The sequence below is a fragment of the Esox lucius genome, chromosome 12 (genome assembly GCF_011004845.1).
Source record: "Esox lucius isolate fEsoLuc1 chromosome 12, fEsoLuc1.pri, whole genome shotgun sequence".
NCBI lineage: Eukaryota > Metazoa > Chordata > Actinopteri > Esociformes > Esocidae > Esox > Esox lucius.
The window spans coordinates 3233422-3250464 of NC_047580.1; the positions used below are offsets into that span (position 1 = coordinate 3233422).

At 44.3% G+C, this 17043-nt stretch overlaps 1 protein-coding gene across 2 annotated transcripts in view; it reads left to right on the top strand.

Moving 5' to 3' along the window:
- cacna2d3a (calcium channel, voltage-dependent, alpha 2/delta subunit 3a) overlaps positions 1-17043 on the top strand; it is a 691437-nt gene that overhangs the window by 544604 nt on the left and 129790 nt on the right. For both annotated transcript variants that reach the window (XM_034295715.1, XM_034295716.1), the window contains one exon: positions 6130-6213. In XM_034295715.1, the coding sequence (XP_034151606.1) occupies positions 6130-6213 (84 nt within the window). The remainder of the gene's footprint in view (positions 1-6129; positions 6214-17043) is intronic.

Here is a 17043-nt window from a genome sequence, read left to right on the forward strand (position 1 = left end):
ATCACTGCACTGTCCTTTTCCATGTCCAAAATGGTCCCTGCCTTTTTGAGAGACGTTTTACTCAGCAGGAGCGGAATTTCAGTTTCAATGTGGCATTTTGTCAGTCCTATTTTAGCTGGTAGTTTGACATTTCTTGTGGAATACACCAGATCTCCGAACCAAAATGGTCTGCAACTGGGAGTTTCTGTTTGCATCATTCACTTGATCTTGGGTGAGGTCATTAAGATAGCTTTCCAGCCATTTCTCTCCACACACAGTATGGGTACAGGCAGTGTCAATAATCGCAGATCCCAATGATTCATTCATGAATATCTCAGCGTCTGACTTGGGAGGCCTTTGTAAACAATGTAATGTTACATTCCTCTACATTCACATCTTCAGTTATTTTTACTTCAGTTCAGTTTTCTTGTGAGGACAGTCTTTAGCCCAATGAAACGTGCATTGGCAAATAGCACATCTCTCTTACCGAATTTATCCAGTGGATTAGTCCCTGGTAATGGCTGCTTTAGTTGACCACTTTGCCATGTTGTGTTCCGTTTTCCTCTTCCTTGTGGTCTTTGTTCTGTGAAAAATGCGACGTCCTGGTTCATTTGTATTCCGTTTAATGAGCCTGTCGTTTTCCCTCTGAAAATCCTTTTTAGGGCCGATTTCATGGAGGAGAACTTCCACTCCGTGCAGGCCGTCAGTGCTAGCTGTCTGCTTTTCTCGTCGAGACAGGTCGTGTCTAATAGCTTAAAAGCCAGTACAGCATCAGGAAGTGTTGTATTATACTTTTTCATCCAGTTGTATCGCTGTTCTAAGTCAGTTATGTAGTCCGCCATAGAAATGGCACTCTTTCGTTATGCCATCAAAATAAGAATATTCTTCATATGCGTTTCAATATCATTTTCACTGTCCAAATCTTCCGCGGGTATTTCCATCGCTGTTTCACGGGCTCTTCCCTCAAGCCCCAAGGCATCAGCAAGGGCTTGTTTCATCTCGTCGAGGTCGGTATTCCTCGTTCAGATATTGACTTCATTTTTCCAACACTCGTATGGCCTGGCTTCATCAAACTTCAGTGGAACTTTATAACTAGCCGCCATCTTATAACCATCTGCTACCAATGTAACAAACACAATGTTTAATCAGTTCAAACTTTTATTGAGTACAACAGTTAGCTAGGACATACATGTCTGCCATCTTCAACACACTAACTGCCCCCCTCACCACGCATGTGCTAACCTGCACACACCGGGAAAAACCTTATTTCATAGCGAACAGTGTGGATGGGTAATAACATGTTAACACCGAACGCCTTTGTTCATCATTAGCATATGAATCGTCCCTATTAGCATACACATTCTCCTTCGCAGCTTCACCTTCCAGCCAGAGCATCAGTTCTTTTATGGTTAATGAATTTGAAAAAATACACAAAATATGTTTTATATTGAAGGAATTATTTACTAAAAAAAATATTATTTCTAAGAACACAGCTATCTTATTTTTGTTTGTTTATCATGCCTTACAGATGTACAAAATGAAAATTACAAAATGAAAAGGTAAAATAAAAGACATTATCGACAAGTTTGCAACGATCAGAGGACATCTGGGTAAATATCCGTATATAAGACTAAAGCATGGTTGCATTATAAACACAATAAATGTGTTAAATTAATAAAGGAAAGGATGATTTACAGTAGCCTACACTATCACAGTGCCTCCTGTGATCACATCAGCCTCCTGCTGCTAGCTCCGCATTTACGGAACACCCCAGACTCTCCACTATTACACACACCTGTTCTTCATCACATCATCCAATCATTATGCACACCAGATCCTCATTACTACAGCTTGTAACTGCCCTTCACAGCCTTCTTGCAATGTATTATTCAATAAAAAAAGTTAATTCAATTAGCATAGTAAAAGGATTATGAAAGGATGATTTACAATAGCCTACATGAATAAGGACATTGACTATTTGATAAAATGTTGATAAGTAATTTGTGATTGTTTTGTATGATGTGGGCTACAAAAACCCATGCATTTATACATCTTGCTCTAACTTCTACCGGCTTGTGTGAGCTAGACCGGCAAACAAAACGGTGGCATTGCACACAGTTGTCCTAGATCATGTTCTGTGTGCACTTGTCAACTTGACACTCTGTCTTCTTGCCGGGTGTGAGCTGCTGAGACTTGGGAAGAGGAAGAGTGGGACGCACTGCCTACTTGGCGGCTTGCTTCTGGGCTCTCATGGCGTTCATTCACGAAGCTCACATGCCAGATCCATTATAAATTGTCTTGTGGAGACATTGCTTGTACAGCATGTGTGCGTTGATAGCAGGCATGTCTAAAAGGTTGTAGAACACCGCAACTTTTATAGAGTACAGTCTTGTCATCTGGTCGAGGGTATCCACGCCCACCTATTGAACAAAAAAGTTAAGATTATAAAGAAAAACACCAATAATAATGGCAATAATAAAACCATAGGATATAATTTGGTGAAAGGTATAAAGGCTAAAGCTATTTGGCAGACATACCTTTGACTGATTGTAGTATCACTGTCTCCAGTGTTTTTTTGGGTCCGCTCTTGATGGCAACGGTTGGATGCACGGTGCTGAAAAGGCAAACACTCTTGTTCTTCTTATCTGTACACTGTAAACGTTGTCGCATTGCAGGTGTAATGGAGTGTGTAGAAAACTTGAGTCAAGCGCAGGTAGGCGATAAACGTAACTTGTATTTGTAATATACAAAAATTAAAGGCACGCTATAAAACTGTCAGACGTAGAACAATGACACCCAGAAACATAGGAACTAATATAGGCAACCTAATGAGGGAATGGACACCAGGTGTGTGCAATGACAAGACATGACAGTACCGTGGGAGGAGCAGCGTGACTAGAAGGCCGGGGATGACGCACACCGAATACCACGTCGGGGGGGGATGATCCACGTTACAAACGTAGCATTCCCATTCTCCATTACTGTTGTGGAGTAGAGCTCTGCTGGTGTGTTATTTTGTGCGCAGGGTGGAAGGTCCCGTCTCATGATTCATTGTTTGTTCATGGTTCCCAGAAGGCTTGTTTTCTTCGCCATCAATTTCTCTGCCAGGTATAGTGATGTAACAAATTGCCCGTTGTCACATTTCTGCCTTTGCCCGTGAAAGGCTCTGTGAGTCTCAAAACGTGCGAATGTCTCTCACCCACTAGCCTGGTTTCATCCTTCCTCAGGTATGGAAAGCCATGTACATCGTGTCGACATCAGCAGCTAACCAAAATTTTATCCCAAATTTGTTGATTTTGTTGGCCATGTACTGTGTAAAACGGCACAGAGTTTTTGTTGGTAACAGTTGCTCATCAACAGTTATGTTCTCTCCTGGTTACAAGCAATGCATTTCTTCACAAAACTTTTCCAGGTATCTGATATTTCAGAAAACATTGTCAGTGTCCAAGCGTAGCCTTCTTTTCTCCTTGTCATCAAAACGCAGTTGTCGTATAATCTCTCTGAAGCGGTTGCATGGTATGGTCTCTCTGAAAAAGTTTAACCCAAATCGATCAGACCAAAATGACTACAAAACCATGCTCTTCCAGCCATATGCCCCGTGGTCATAGAAGAGTGCAATGAATGCTTTGACTTCATCAACAAACATGTCCCACACACTTTCTCCATTTCTTGAGCTCGGGTTACATTACAATCTCTGATGTGACACAAAGAAAACCGTTGAGAACACTCCCTATGTGTCTTCTGGCACAGGTTGTTGGGTCTGCACTCTCTGTGAGGATATTCTGTGAATGCAGTCTTACTGGTGTGCTCTCATTTCCCCTTTCTACCCAAACGTGCCTGTCCCTCCCAGAATCCTGTTTCTTTTTTTTTTTCCAGTCATTGGAGGTGGCTGCTCATTATCAGAATCAGATGAAGACCCGTCACCCGAGATGTCGATTTCAGGGTCTGTTTCTGATCCTTCATCTGACTCCATCTCATCTTGCAGCATCTGCTATACTGTCAGGGCGTCGAATTGTCGGGTTGGGTTTGTCATTGCGAACTAACTGCTGTAAATTGTGTCTAAGTTGTCACCTCTGTTGTTGCCTCTTCTGGGGTCACCGCTGGGCTGGCCAGGTGTGCAGCGGGTGACGGTAGGGGTTCTCCTCCTCCTCAGTGTTGCTGTCAGGCCAACTGAGGAGTTCCCCTACCATCCATCTCTGCTCTGTCGTTTGGTGGATCAAGGTTGTGGTGGCAGGACACAGGCGTAGAGACAATGAGTTTAATGTAGGAAAAACACAAAACAAAGTAACCGATCACGTTGCGCAGGTAGCACCAACACAAAACCAATGATCCACACCAGGTGTGGACAAACACTGAACATAAATAGGTTCCCCAGTTGGAGGCAACGATCTGCAACTGCCTCCAATTGGGGAGACCAAAATGGAGTTAGAGGTGCCTAGAGGCACCACTTTCTGTCAGGTCCTGACTATGGCCCCAGCCCAGTGCATAAATGGCTAGGGGCATATACACGACGTGACAGTTGTATCTGACTTGCTCACCGAGTTCAGATGATATACAATTACTACCCTCATCCTCATTCTTCATCATTACACTTCAGTCATGTTAGAAATCAGCCATTTCATATAGTGTTTGAATTAATGATCGCATATCTAGTCATCAAGGGAGCGAGTCATTCAATTATTTGATGGTCCATTTGATAGCATTTGATAGCCTATTGTTCATGAAGCTTCAGACTCGCTACTCGGTCTTACAAACTCAATCTCATCTCACTCAGAAAACTGATGGTCTGTTATCTAAACATACATACATACATACATACATACATACATAAGCATACACAAATACACTTCAACAGTCACATGCGTCATGCATATGTCTGGGTTGATCAGGGGATTATCGCCGATTCATCCATTGACGTAAGTTTGTTATTCGATTTTGGGTTACACAAGGAAACGAGAACCAAAATATTCAGAGAATCTGCTTGTTTAGTTAGAGGCACTATGAAACCCTAATATAAATGAATAAAAAATGTATGAGTGCCTGACTAATACTATGGAGCTAGCGTAGCATTACATCTTAAATCTAAATAGGGATATGTGAACAAACTAAGTACTCAGTTGACAAGTGGATTCTTAACTAGATTTAATGAAAACAAACCCAAAGAATTATTAAGTGAAAGTGTTTTATGGTAATTCTGCCTACAGTGTGGTGTTGCACCTGTGATGTTGTTTTGAGAAGAATACCTTTCTAAGAAAAAAAAAAAACAAGAAAACTGGTTGAATGAGAGAATATAGAGAATTAAAGTTTTATTTCCTTACCTCTACAAACCTACCTATTGAGTTGTCTTGTCTCACTCTTGCTGCCGATACCCATTTCTCCAGAGCGATCTAGATCTTCTGAGATGCTGGTCCACATTGAGTGTTAATTATTTCTCCATTACAGCATAGGGAGGCTATTTAAGTATTACTTCTGGTTGTTACATGCACAAGAATGCTGAATCTCTTACTGGAAAAAATGTAAGTGTGATACATACGTTGAAGTGTCAAGTAGCCTATATTGTTTTTATTATGTTTCAATAATAGCCTAATTAAATTGTTGAATGGTTATGGAAATCTTGTATTTCGTTTGTAAGTTCATTTGAATTCAACCATGACTATCATTCATCTGGGTGTATCACACATTCATCCATTGACATCATGTGTTCAGTGAGAGGTGATTAGCGCCTGGGTACCATTTGGTTACCTTCACCAAGTGGGCTATTGGTGATTAAGTCGGAAATCAGAGAAAAAAAACAGGTCTGAAAGAGTCTGAGACTCTAAGACTGAAAAAAAAGGGGGGGAAATCAGGTAAATAGTCTCTAAATTGTTTTCCTTTCGTGAGTTTATAATATATGCCTATTTAGGAAAAGTTGCCTATTTAGGAAGGAGGAGGGTGTAGCTTTCAAAATGGCAATTATATTTTAATTACAAACCTAAACGCCAATTCACATAGAAATTTGTCTGTCCTAGACAAAAGTAATTGTGAGCACTGCTGAATCTGTGTATACACTGATGCCAAGCAGTCATACAGCATAGTATATTCAAATTAACGTTTGTATGTGTGTGTGTGTGTGTGTGTGTGTGTGTGTGTGTGTGCGCGTGCGTGCTGTAGTATGAAGAGAATAAGAAACGTAGGAAGCCAAACTACAGCAGTGTGGATCTGTCGGAGGTGGAGTGGGAAGACAAAGATGACATAGTAAGTCATTTTTACTATCATTACATCTCAGGAAATGGTATTGAATTAAATGTATTGAAGTTGTTAAACTTTCTTATTTTTATGTCCTTAGTTTTACTATACTCTTTTTACCAAATGTTAAAAAAAAATTTAAACAATTGTTGAAATGTTTGTACCCATTATTTTGTTAAATAACTTTGGTTGCAACATTGTATAATTATTTGCCATTGACTTTGGAGGAAGACAAGTTTGGGCCATTAATCACTTCAGGTAAATTGTTTAGCTTTGCAACTACCATGCTATATTACTAGTTTGAAATTGGATTCTCCCCCATCTAATTGCCTGTATAATACATACGTTTTTTTTTCAATTTACAGAGCATCACTAGTCATAAATTTAAAGAATATTTGTCATAGTGTAAATATTTAGGTAGTTAGCTGCTATCTGCTGGGTACTATGTGCCCATTGATAGCAGTTAGTTTGAGGTGGGCAGCTATCTAGTTGAAACTGCATAGCTAGCTGCCCGTATAGTTGACAAATGAGGCATACAGTAGCTTTGGAAAGTATTCAGACCCTTTCACTTTCTCCTGATTTTCTTGTGTTTTAGACTTCATTTATAATTGACTACAAAAATGGTGCCACAGTATTGACAATAAATAAGTTCTAGGGATCTCATACAGTGCCTGTCATTAAGCAAAATTTAATGCTCCTCACAAGCACCATCCAACATCATAAAATACAGTTTTTTAGAAACTAGTGAATATTGTTAACTCAGTTTCCCACTGTTACATACATCATTCAGAATTTCTCATGTAATGAAACATTTACCAATTGTGCTTTAAGAAGTGTTTCCGTTCTCAAGACTGAACAGCAGTGGGCAGCCAAGTAACACAATCTGTTGGACCCTTTATCATACACCGCTCAAAATAATTCAGGGAACATGTAATCATCACGGTATAATACCAAGTCAATTCAACTTCAGTGATATCAATCTGCCCAGTTAGGAAGCATAAGCGATTGTGAATCAATGTCACCTGTTCTGGTGCAAGTGAAAGTGACAACAGGTGCACTGGAGAGGCAACAGCAAGACAAACCCCAAATAGGGAATAGTTTTGCATTTGGTGCCATAGACAGGTGGTGCTCTCTCCTTATCCTTCCTGATTCTTCTCTAGTTTTGTGTTTTACTAGTGTCCTTGTCACCATTGGTAGCATGAGGCGGTACCTGCAGCCCATTCAGGTTGCACAGGTAGTCCAGCTCCTCCAGAATGGCGCATTCATACGTGCCATCGCACAAAGGTTTGCTGTCTCCCAGTAGTCTCAAGAGCATGGAGGAGATACCAGGAGACAGGCTGTTACACAAGGAGAGCTGGACAGGGCCGTAAAAGGGCATCAACCTAGCAGCAGGACCGGTATCTGCTCCTTTGTGTGATGTGAGGAGGAACAGGAGCAGCATTGCTAGAGCCCTACAAAATGACATCCAGCAAGCTACTGGTGTGCATGTTTCTGACCAAACTGTCAGAAACAGACTCCATGAGGGAGGCATTAATGCCCAACGTCCTCTAGTGGGACCTGTGCTCACAGCCCAGCACTGTTTATCTCTGTTGGCTTTCCCCAGAGAACATCAGCATTGGCAGGTCCCCCAATGGTGCCTCGTTCCCTTCACAGATAAAGGCAGGTTCCAACAGAGAACATGTGACAGACGTAAAAGAGTCTGGAGTTGCCGTTGTGAACGTTATGCCTGCAACATCGTCCTGCATGACCGGTTTGGCGGTGGGTCAGTGATGGTCTGGGGAGGCATATTCTTTGAGGGTTGCACAGACCTCCACATGCTAACCAACAGTACCCTGACTGCTGTTAGGTATCAGGATGAAATCCTCAGGTCCATTGTTAGACCTTACACTGGTGCAGTGGGCCCTTGGTTCCCCTGGTGCAGAACTGTGCAACCCGGCCTCATGTGGCCAAAGTGTGTAGTTCCTGGATGACAAAGGCATTGATGCCATTGACAGGAGTGCATACATGCACGTAGGGGACATACATACTACTGACTCACATAATTAGATGGAAGTAGGAACAGCTTGTTATTTCAATTGTTTATTGAAATAACAAGCTGGCTAAAGGCCACCTCCTGTCCTGTCCTGGCTATGCCCCGAGCCCAGTGCAGAGATGGCTAGGGGCACAGCCAGGACGTGACAGTACCCCCCCCCAAAGGCGCGGGCTCCCGACCGCAAGACCGGGACGACCACACCCGGACCGGCGGAGGCTCAGCGCCCGGAGCCGCCGGCACAGGCCGGGGAGGCGGAGCCGCAGGGACAGGCCGGGGAGGCAGAGGGTCAGGAGACGGGAGAGCCGGCGGAGGGACAGGAGCCGGCAGGAGAGCCGGCGGCGTGTCAGGAGCCGGCGGAAGAGCCGGCGGAGGAGCAGGAGACGGGGGAGCCGGCGGGGGAATAGGAGCCGGTGGAGGTGCAGGAGCCGGGGGAGCCGGCGGAGGGTCCGGAGCCGGCGGAAGAGCCGGCGGAGGAGTAGGAGCCGGGGGAGCCGGCGGAGGGTTGACGGCCGGCGGGGGAGCAGGAGCCGGCGGAGGAGCAGGAGACGGGGGAGCCGGCGGGGGAATAGGAGCCGGTGGAGGAGCCGGCGGAGGAGTAGGAGCCGGGGGAGCCGGCGGATGAATAGGAGCCGGCAGAGGAATAGGAGACGGGGGAGCCGGCGGAGGAGCAGGAGCCGGGGGAGCCGGCGGAGGAGCAGGAGCCGGGGGAGCCGGCGGAGGGTTGACGGCCGGCTGGGGAGCAGGAGCCGGCGGAGGAGCAGGAGACAGGGAAGCCGGCGGAGGGCCAGGGAGAGCCGGCGGAGGGCCAGGGAGAGCCGGCGGAGGGCCAGGGAGAGCCGGGACAGGCGAGGGCGCCGCTGAGGCCGGGACAGGCGAGGGCGCCGCTGAGGCCGGGACAGGCGAGGGCGCCGCTGAGGCCGGGACAGGCGAGGGCGCCGCTGAGGCCGGGACAGGCGAGGGCGCCGCTGAGGCCGGGACAGGCGAGGGCGCCGTGGGACGAGGCGGCGGCACCTGGGCAGGAGAAGGCGCTGCGGGCGGCGGCGGCCAGTCATCCGCGAGCTCAGGCGGCGGCGGCGGCCAGTCATCCGCGAGCTCAGGCGGCGGCGGCCAGTCCACGGCGGGCCCGGGCGGCGGCCAGTCCACGGCGGGTCCTGGCGGCGGCGAAAACAGGGCAGCGGGAGGAGCTGGCGGCTGAGGCCACTGGGCAGCGGGAGGAGCTGGCGGCTGAGGCCACTGGGCAGTGGGAGGAGCTGGCGGCTGAGGCCACTGGGCAGCGGGGGGCGCTGGCGGCGCTGGCTGCGGCTCCCAGGCAGCGGGGGGCGCTGGCGGCGCTGGCTGCGGCTCCCAGGCAGCGGGGGGCGCTGGCTGCGGCTCCCAGGCAGCGGGGGGCGCTGGCTGCGCTGGCTGTGGCTCCCAAGCAGCGGGGGGCGCTGGCTGCGCTGGCTGCGCTGGCTGCGCTGGCTGCGCTGGCTGCGCTGGCTGCGCTGGCTGCGCTGGCTGCGCTGGCTGCGCTGGCTGCGGCTCCCAGGCAGCGGGGGGCGCTGGCAGCGCTGGCTGCGGCTCCCAGGCAGCGGGGGGCGCTGGCTGCGGCTCCCAGGCAGCGGGGGGCGCTGGCGGCGCTGGCTGGGGCTCCCAGGCAGCGGGGAGCGCTGGCTGCGGCTCCCAGGCAGCAGGGGGCGCTGGCTGCGGCTCCCAGGCAGCAGGGGGCGCTGGCGGCGCTGGCTGCGGCTCCCAGGCAGCGGGGAGCGCTGGCTGCGGCTCCTGGGCAGGAGGACTCCAACAAAACAAAAGGCAGCAACCAGTGACGTGGGATTCCTTACACAGGATAAACAAAACCAAAATGAACCACGCCTTGGGGCCTACAAACTAAACTTAAATAGGGTCCCCAATTGGAGGCAATAACTAACACCTGCCTCCAATTGGGGAAACCAAAAAAAGGAGTAGAGGTGGCTAAAGGCCACCTCCTATCCTGTCCTGGCTATGCCCCGAGCCCAGCGCAGAGATAGCTAGGGGCACAGCCAGGACGTGACACTTATGGGTTAAGTCATGGGTCCCATACTTTTTTGTCCGACGAACCCATTTCGATAGCTAAAAATTCTCGCAACCCCAACCATGTGAAGAAAATTATTTTATTTTTTAAAATTATCTTAATTTTTTTAATTTAAAATGACAGTCAATTTTAAAACATTGTCCCCTCACCCCATTTTCATATCTGGTGACCCCACATGGGGTTGCGACCCCTAGTTTTGGAACTTCTGGGTTAAGTACAGTGCCTTTGGAAAGGGTTTCTAAACCATTGCTTTCTACTTCAATATGATTGGGCTACTTCTCTACATTGTACGCTAAATGTCTATTTTATCCAACAACCTCTAATCTGACAGAATCTGACATTTTATCTGAGCCGAACCCAAAATCTAAGGATGTGTTAATCTATTCTGTTATTTGTGTTTTGTTCATGTTTTTTATTGCTTCAAAAATAAATGGCAATTAGCCGGAATAGGGTAGGTCAATTGACATTATTGTATATAAAATTCAGCATGTCCGTAACTTTTTGCTTGAACACAAAATCTGCAGTAATATGATGTTTTGCTCTATAACCACCAACATTGTCGAAACCGTGCAGAAACACCAGCCACGCGAATGCACGTTCCCAATTGTGAACACCTGCATACAAATAAGTTTTACTCGCGTGAACGTAACCTGTGATTATTAGGGCCACCAGCAATGGATTTTTGCAAATGAAATAAACAGTAATCATACACCTGCACTACTCTTAGCTTAAAGTCAATGTTGTCAGCTGCCAATGATAACCAGTGAATGCACTTTTCTGAGATGCAAAGCAAGCAGAATCCCATGGCCTACCTTTATGGAGGTGAGGTGGCTGCATCAAATGCAAATCATCATCCTTTGGCAGAGTGCTTCCCAACCCACCTTTTCTCCTGAGATATCGTGATGAATTCCATATCATGTTTTATCTTGAAGGCAGCTCCATTGTTACAGCGATCTAACAAATAGTTGTCTTCTAAAGAATTCCTGTCTGAAAAATGTATCATTGGTATCGCATATTATATTGTTTGGAGAAAGATGCGTCGATAGATAACTAAATCACATTTTATATGGGTCGGCTAATATTATCTTAGATGTACTCTGTTTTTACCAGCCATCCAACCAACCAAAAACGTAGAGAAAATTAAAGTAGCTCTTTATCATTCACTAATCTGATTATGCGCACCCACCTCTGAGTGCAAGATGATCACACACAACTGAGACGAGCAATTGTTATTTAGGTTAAAATAATGATGTTTTTAAAACATTAAATAAAAAATCAAACATGCAACTTTTGTGCACCTAATATTTTTCATTTGAAGTAATCCAAAAAGTAATCATACATTTTTTCATCTGTAATTCGATTAACAATACATCCGATTACTAAAATATTGTAATGTAAAGGATTACAGTTAGGTTTTTTTTGTAATAACATGTTTACTGTTTTAACTAACATTGACATACAGTATATTTATGTACCACAGGGAGAAGATGAGCATTAGTGTAGGAGATGGCCATGCACACAAATTAAAATCTCTACACTCATTCAGCGGTTCTTAGTTCAAATCACTACAAACAAAATGCTGCTCTCATGGAGAAAGATAAAATGCTAAATGGAATTCATTGTTTAAGGCTTCACAGCATTTCTGTGGGAGTTGTTTTGTGTCCTTTTGTCCAGAAAAAAGCTTTTTGTGGGGTTGAAGTCCTTTGTGGCAGCTCAGCTAGGAGATAGCTGGGGGTTGGATTTGGATAATGGAGCTGGCATTGCATTAAGGAATTGTGTTTTATAGTGAGCTCAGTGTGGTTCTTCTCAAAAGACCAGTTATTTTTGTCTCACAGAGAATCACTGTTCTTTCACATATGGTTTCAAGGAATAAAATAATCTTGTCCTCCATGTCGTTATGAAAACAACCAATCGTCACAATTTACTGTTATTTTGTGATTGTCTTCAGTTCTTTCAATTACACTGTCGATACTTAAAAAAAAATCATAATACATACATACATACATACATTCACAAACATTATTAATGTCAAGGTTTTCTCATTACTTGAAACAAAAGAGAACTATTCTCTGGTCAGAAAGAGGATAGTAGTAAATGTAGGGTATATTGTGTCAAAATTGTGAGGATCATCCAGATTAATGTGACAGGTGTTCGAGACATCTGGTATGTAGGGTGGGGCTTCCTGTGTGACGTATGGACTTCCTGTATGACTTGTGTTAGGGTTGGACTTCTGGAGTGACATATGCATGTCCCGTGTCTTTTTAATTTATGATTACAATGTTGTGTCCGTGTTTTTTGACAACAACTGATGAGCAACCCAGACTAGTGCTATAACAGGTGGGTTATGTTTGATGATTAACAAATAGGTCTTAGGGTTCTGGAATGTTAAATTCCCAGGCAATAAATAGGTGTAATATCAGTGGCAAGATGTTTGGTGATCAACAAAAGGGTGACTGGGTCCAGCAATTCTATAAACCCCCCAGGGTTTTATCTTCTGACAAGTGGTACAACAGATGTCCTACAACCGGTGGTTATTAACCTTTCATGTTTTATGGTATGGTTGGTGTGGTCTGTGTATTTAAACCACGCAGACACCAGTCATTGTCATTCAGTCTTGCCGGAGTAAACTTACCTACACAATACAAAACATGGTGGATTGTGCAGCGATCAATGTTTTGGGTGAAACATTGTTGAAAGCTATCAACGTAAAGGCAGCTCAGCGATTTGGTGTCATCTACACCAGAATATGTTGGCACAGGAATAGAAGTTGGATGACGGTCGGATCGGTGGATACATTTTCAACCCAGAGATACTGGAGGTTGCATTTTATGAATTACCCGAAGGTCAAGAGTTTAAGGCTGGAGTGACTGATCAAATGGTTTTTAATGCGAGTTTAGGGGACACCTTTCTAAAAGTGTTTTATTTGGGGCCAAAAGAGGGCCCACATAATACGGTTGATGTACTGTTTAAATTTGTCGAGGAGATGAAAAAGTATGACTCTGTTAGATTGGAACTATTTCCGGAAAATGTCAGCGGGTTAGATTGTGACTGCGGACTGTTCGACTGACGTAAGAACCTGAAGCCCCACCTTAAGCTAACGCCGTCCTCAACACAGCATAAAAACAGACAGACCACCTGTGACTGTCAAGCAGTCAGGAAGAATTTACGAAACATGTCTCAAGAATACAACTAAGCGGAGATTGAAGAACCCAAGGCTGAGGACTGGCTGTGTGATGCCTGGGATGAAAACGCTGAATCCTTCTACGGAACCCCTGACCCCGACAGCTTGATTCCACCGGCATACCCAACAAGAAACTACCACTGGATTGACCGGATTGGTGATCAATTAGGACCTCTTAATCTGTCATAACTTTCAAATGCTAACAAGAGTTATCACAATATGGACAAACACCTTGCACAAAAGTTTTAAAGGTCATCAAAGCAACATTGGCTATGATTCTGGAAAACATCCGTTGCGGTTATTCTCCACAAAGCATGCATCGAATGTGAAGTGGACCACCTGAGCCAGACGAGACATTCTTGTCTCGATCCGCCTGATTATTTTTTGAGACCCATTATGATGACATTGTGGAGACAGTTTTAACACTGCGACTGAAACATGTGTTGGTCAACGCTTTGAACGCATCAGGCTTTCATGCACCTCTGACCGATGTTCACGTGGCGCTGAGAACTTTCTGTTGGAGCCGAACATCACACAGAGACTGAGCGAGAACTGGGATGAATACATGGGCAAATTTAATGAGGGTGCTGTATGCGACGCAGTGGCATCATGGTGCGACGAAAGCAAAGAGTCTGTTGTCTAAGGATGGGTAACTTCAATTCTCGTGTTAACATGTATATAAACAAACCCTATGATGAATCTGAATGCTTGTGTAACTTTTCTGAAATTTTTTAAACATGTATTACTTCTCATTATTGCTTGAATGCTCTACGATGTCTGAACAGGTTATGAAAAGTATTTACTACAACCTGGCAAACCCTGGTGCTTATGTGGTTAGAGAGGGTTTGAAAAGAGTGTACTTGGAGAAAACCGGGGAGAACCTCAAAAATGGCGAGGCAGATGACTGGTTGCTTGCCCAGGATACATACACGCTACACAGGCCTGTAGCTATACATTTTCAAAGAAATAGAGTTATTGTTCATGATAGTAATTCACAATTTCAGCTGGATTTGGTTGAGTGCTTACAGTGTGGAAAACGATAACATGAAATTTATGTTAACATGCATAGATGTATTAAGCAAATACGCATGGATTCATGTGCTGAGAAATAAGTGCTATCGAGGTAAAGCGAGCATTTGAAGACATGTTAACATGGGGAAGGACAAGGGGAAGAAGTTTTTTTATTCACATTTTGAAATGTTAATGAAGAAGTACAAAAGAAAATAAATTGCTACAGGAAATGATGTCAAAGCAAGTATCGTTGAGATCACGAATGTGGAGGTATCTCACAGCTGCCAACACTCACCGCTATGTTGAGGTTATTCAAGATTTAGTTCATGGATACAACCATGGCTACCATCGGTCTATTAAGATGAAGCCTGCTGATGGTTTTGAAGAAAATGTTAGACTAGTTCTCAAGAACCTGTATGGTACAACAATAATGAGAAATGGTAATCAAAATTACAAGTTCTGGGTTTGGGATACTGTGAGACTCTCAAAGTTGAGGAGCATTTACAAAAGGCTATGAAATGATGAATGTTTTACAATAACAGAATGCATTCCTCAGGTACTTCCTGTATATAGAATAAAAGATTACGATGGTGATGTGATAGTTTGGACCTTTTTTAAACATGAATTACTGAAAAATTGGGTGAGGGTGGTTTCAACATATAACGCTGCCCAGTAACTCGTCAAGACATGTCTTTCCAAACAATACGAATTCGAGCCACAAACTTTGCCAAAGGTATAGACTTGAAAGGTATCTTTGATATAATTCCAATACCCGCATACGTGGAAGATTTACATGGGATGAAAATGTATTTGAACTACATGACTTGAATAACGACAAAACTTGGAAATATGAACTCAACACTGGTTATTACAGCAGCAGATTAAAACTAGTGACAGAGAAACAGTTATATAAAACCACATGGTGTATGGGCGATGGTATGATTAATTTAAAAATACAATGCTTCTAAAAGGCGAGCCCCATTTTAGTTTGAAATGTTATGCAAAACTGGAACAGATATTAGGCTTAAAACCAGGCGAGCGTAGGTACGCCCCTTGGTACGGAACATTCCCCACAGATAATCTGGCAGGGTTTAACACCCTATATATCTACACAGATATAATTGATTATCAACATGTTGGTGACAGTCATGTCCCGCTGATGCAAACTGTACATATTGCAGGGAAAAAGAACGAAGTTGTCACAGTGACGTACGACAAGCCACACTACGTACCTCTTAGTAAGAGTCAGTTTGATGAGATCTGTATTGAAGTAAAATCTGATCAAAACCAGCTGGTTTCATTAGTAGTGGTGAATGTGATTGCAAAATTACACTTCAGACCCGTCCAACAGTCTTTTATACTATAAGATGCAGCCTCAGAAACTCTACGATGATACTTAAAGGTATGTTGAATACTACACAGCACAGGCCGGTAACGGTTTACCGGGGTATCATGGTAGCACTGCAATGTATGGGGCTGGTCTAGGGGGCCTTTTCCAAGGGCTTTTCTGGATGGCAATACCTTTGTTGAAGCATAGGTTCTCAATAGCAAAACCACATCTAAAAAATGCAGCTAGGAATATAGTTGGCGATGTTGTCAGCAATGTTATGTCATGACATACAAAACAGCAGGACGGATCAGGATTGATGGCTATGACTCGAGGTGTTAGAAAGAGACCACCTGGTAGGAGGAGCCTACCAAAGAGTAAAACATGTAAGAATGAGACAAAAACAAGAGCCACGGTTAAAATAATGCATTCAGCTCGAAGGACAGTCAAAGGGAACACCGCAAAGTTGATGAATGTATGACAACAGAGTTGGATTTATTCACCGTTCCTTTTACACAGACATCTATTGAGAAAAATACATACAAGGAAATCCCGACCCTATCACCAATATCATACGCAGCCCCTCTGGAGTTCTTTATTGCAGGGAATGGCGAAGACTATGTTGATCTAAACAATACTTTGTTGTACCTACGTGTAAAAGTCACTAAACCGGACAGAAACTAATATTGATGCTGGAGCACGTGTTGGGGTTATCAACTATCTGATAGCTACCCTATTTTCACAAGTGGATGTCTCCTTGGGTGATCGTTTAATTAGTCAGAGTAGCAACACATACCCCTACAGAGCCATTATAGAGAGCATTCAGAATTTTGGATGTGATACATTAAAGACACAGTTTTCAGCTGGATTGTTTTATAAGGAAGCCGCAGGACACATGGATGTTACAGACCCAGCAGGCGAGAACGATGGACTCACAAAAAGGGCTGCCTATTCAGCAGATAGTGCAACATTTGAAATGATTGGCCCTGTTCATAGTGATATCTTCTTTCAAGAGAAACTCATGTTAAATGGCATTGACATAAAGGTTAGAATGGTCCGCTGTAAAGATGAGTTCTGCCTTATGGGGGCAGGGGATGTGCGTTATTGTTTGCATATATTATCTGCGTCACGACAAGATATATTATCTTGTCAAGAAAGTATCTGTTTCGACAGCTGTAAAATTTGGACACGCTCAATCGCTACTCTCAACCACTGCCAAGTACCCAATTGAAAGAGTG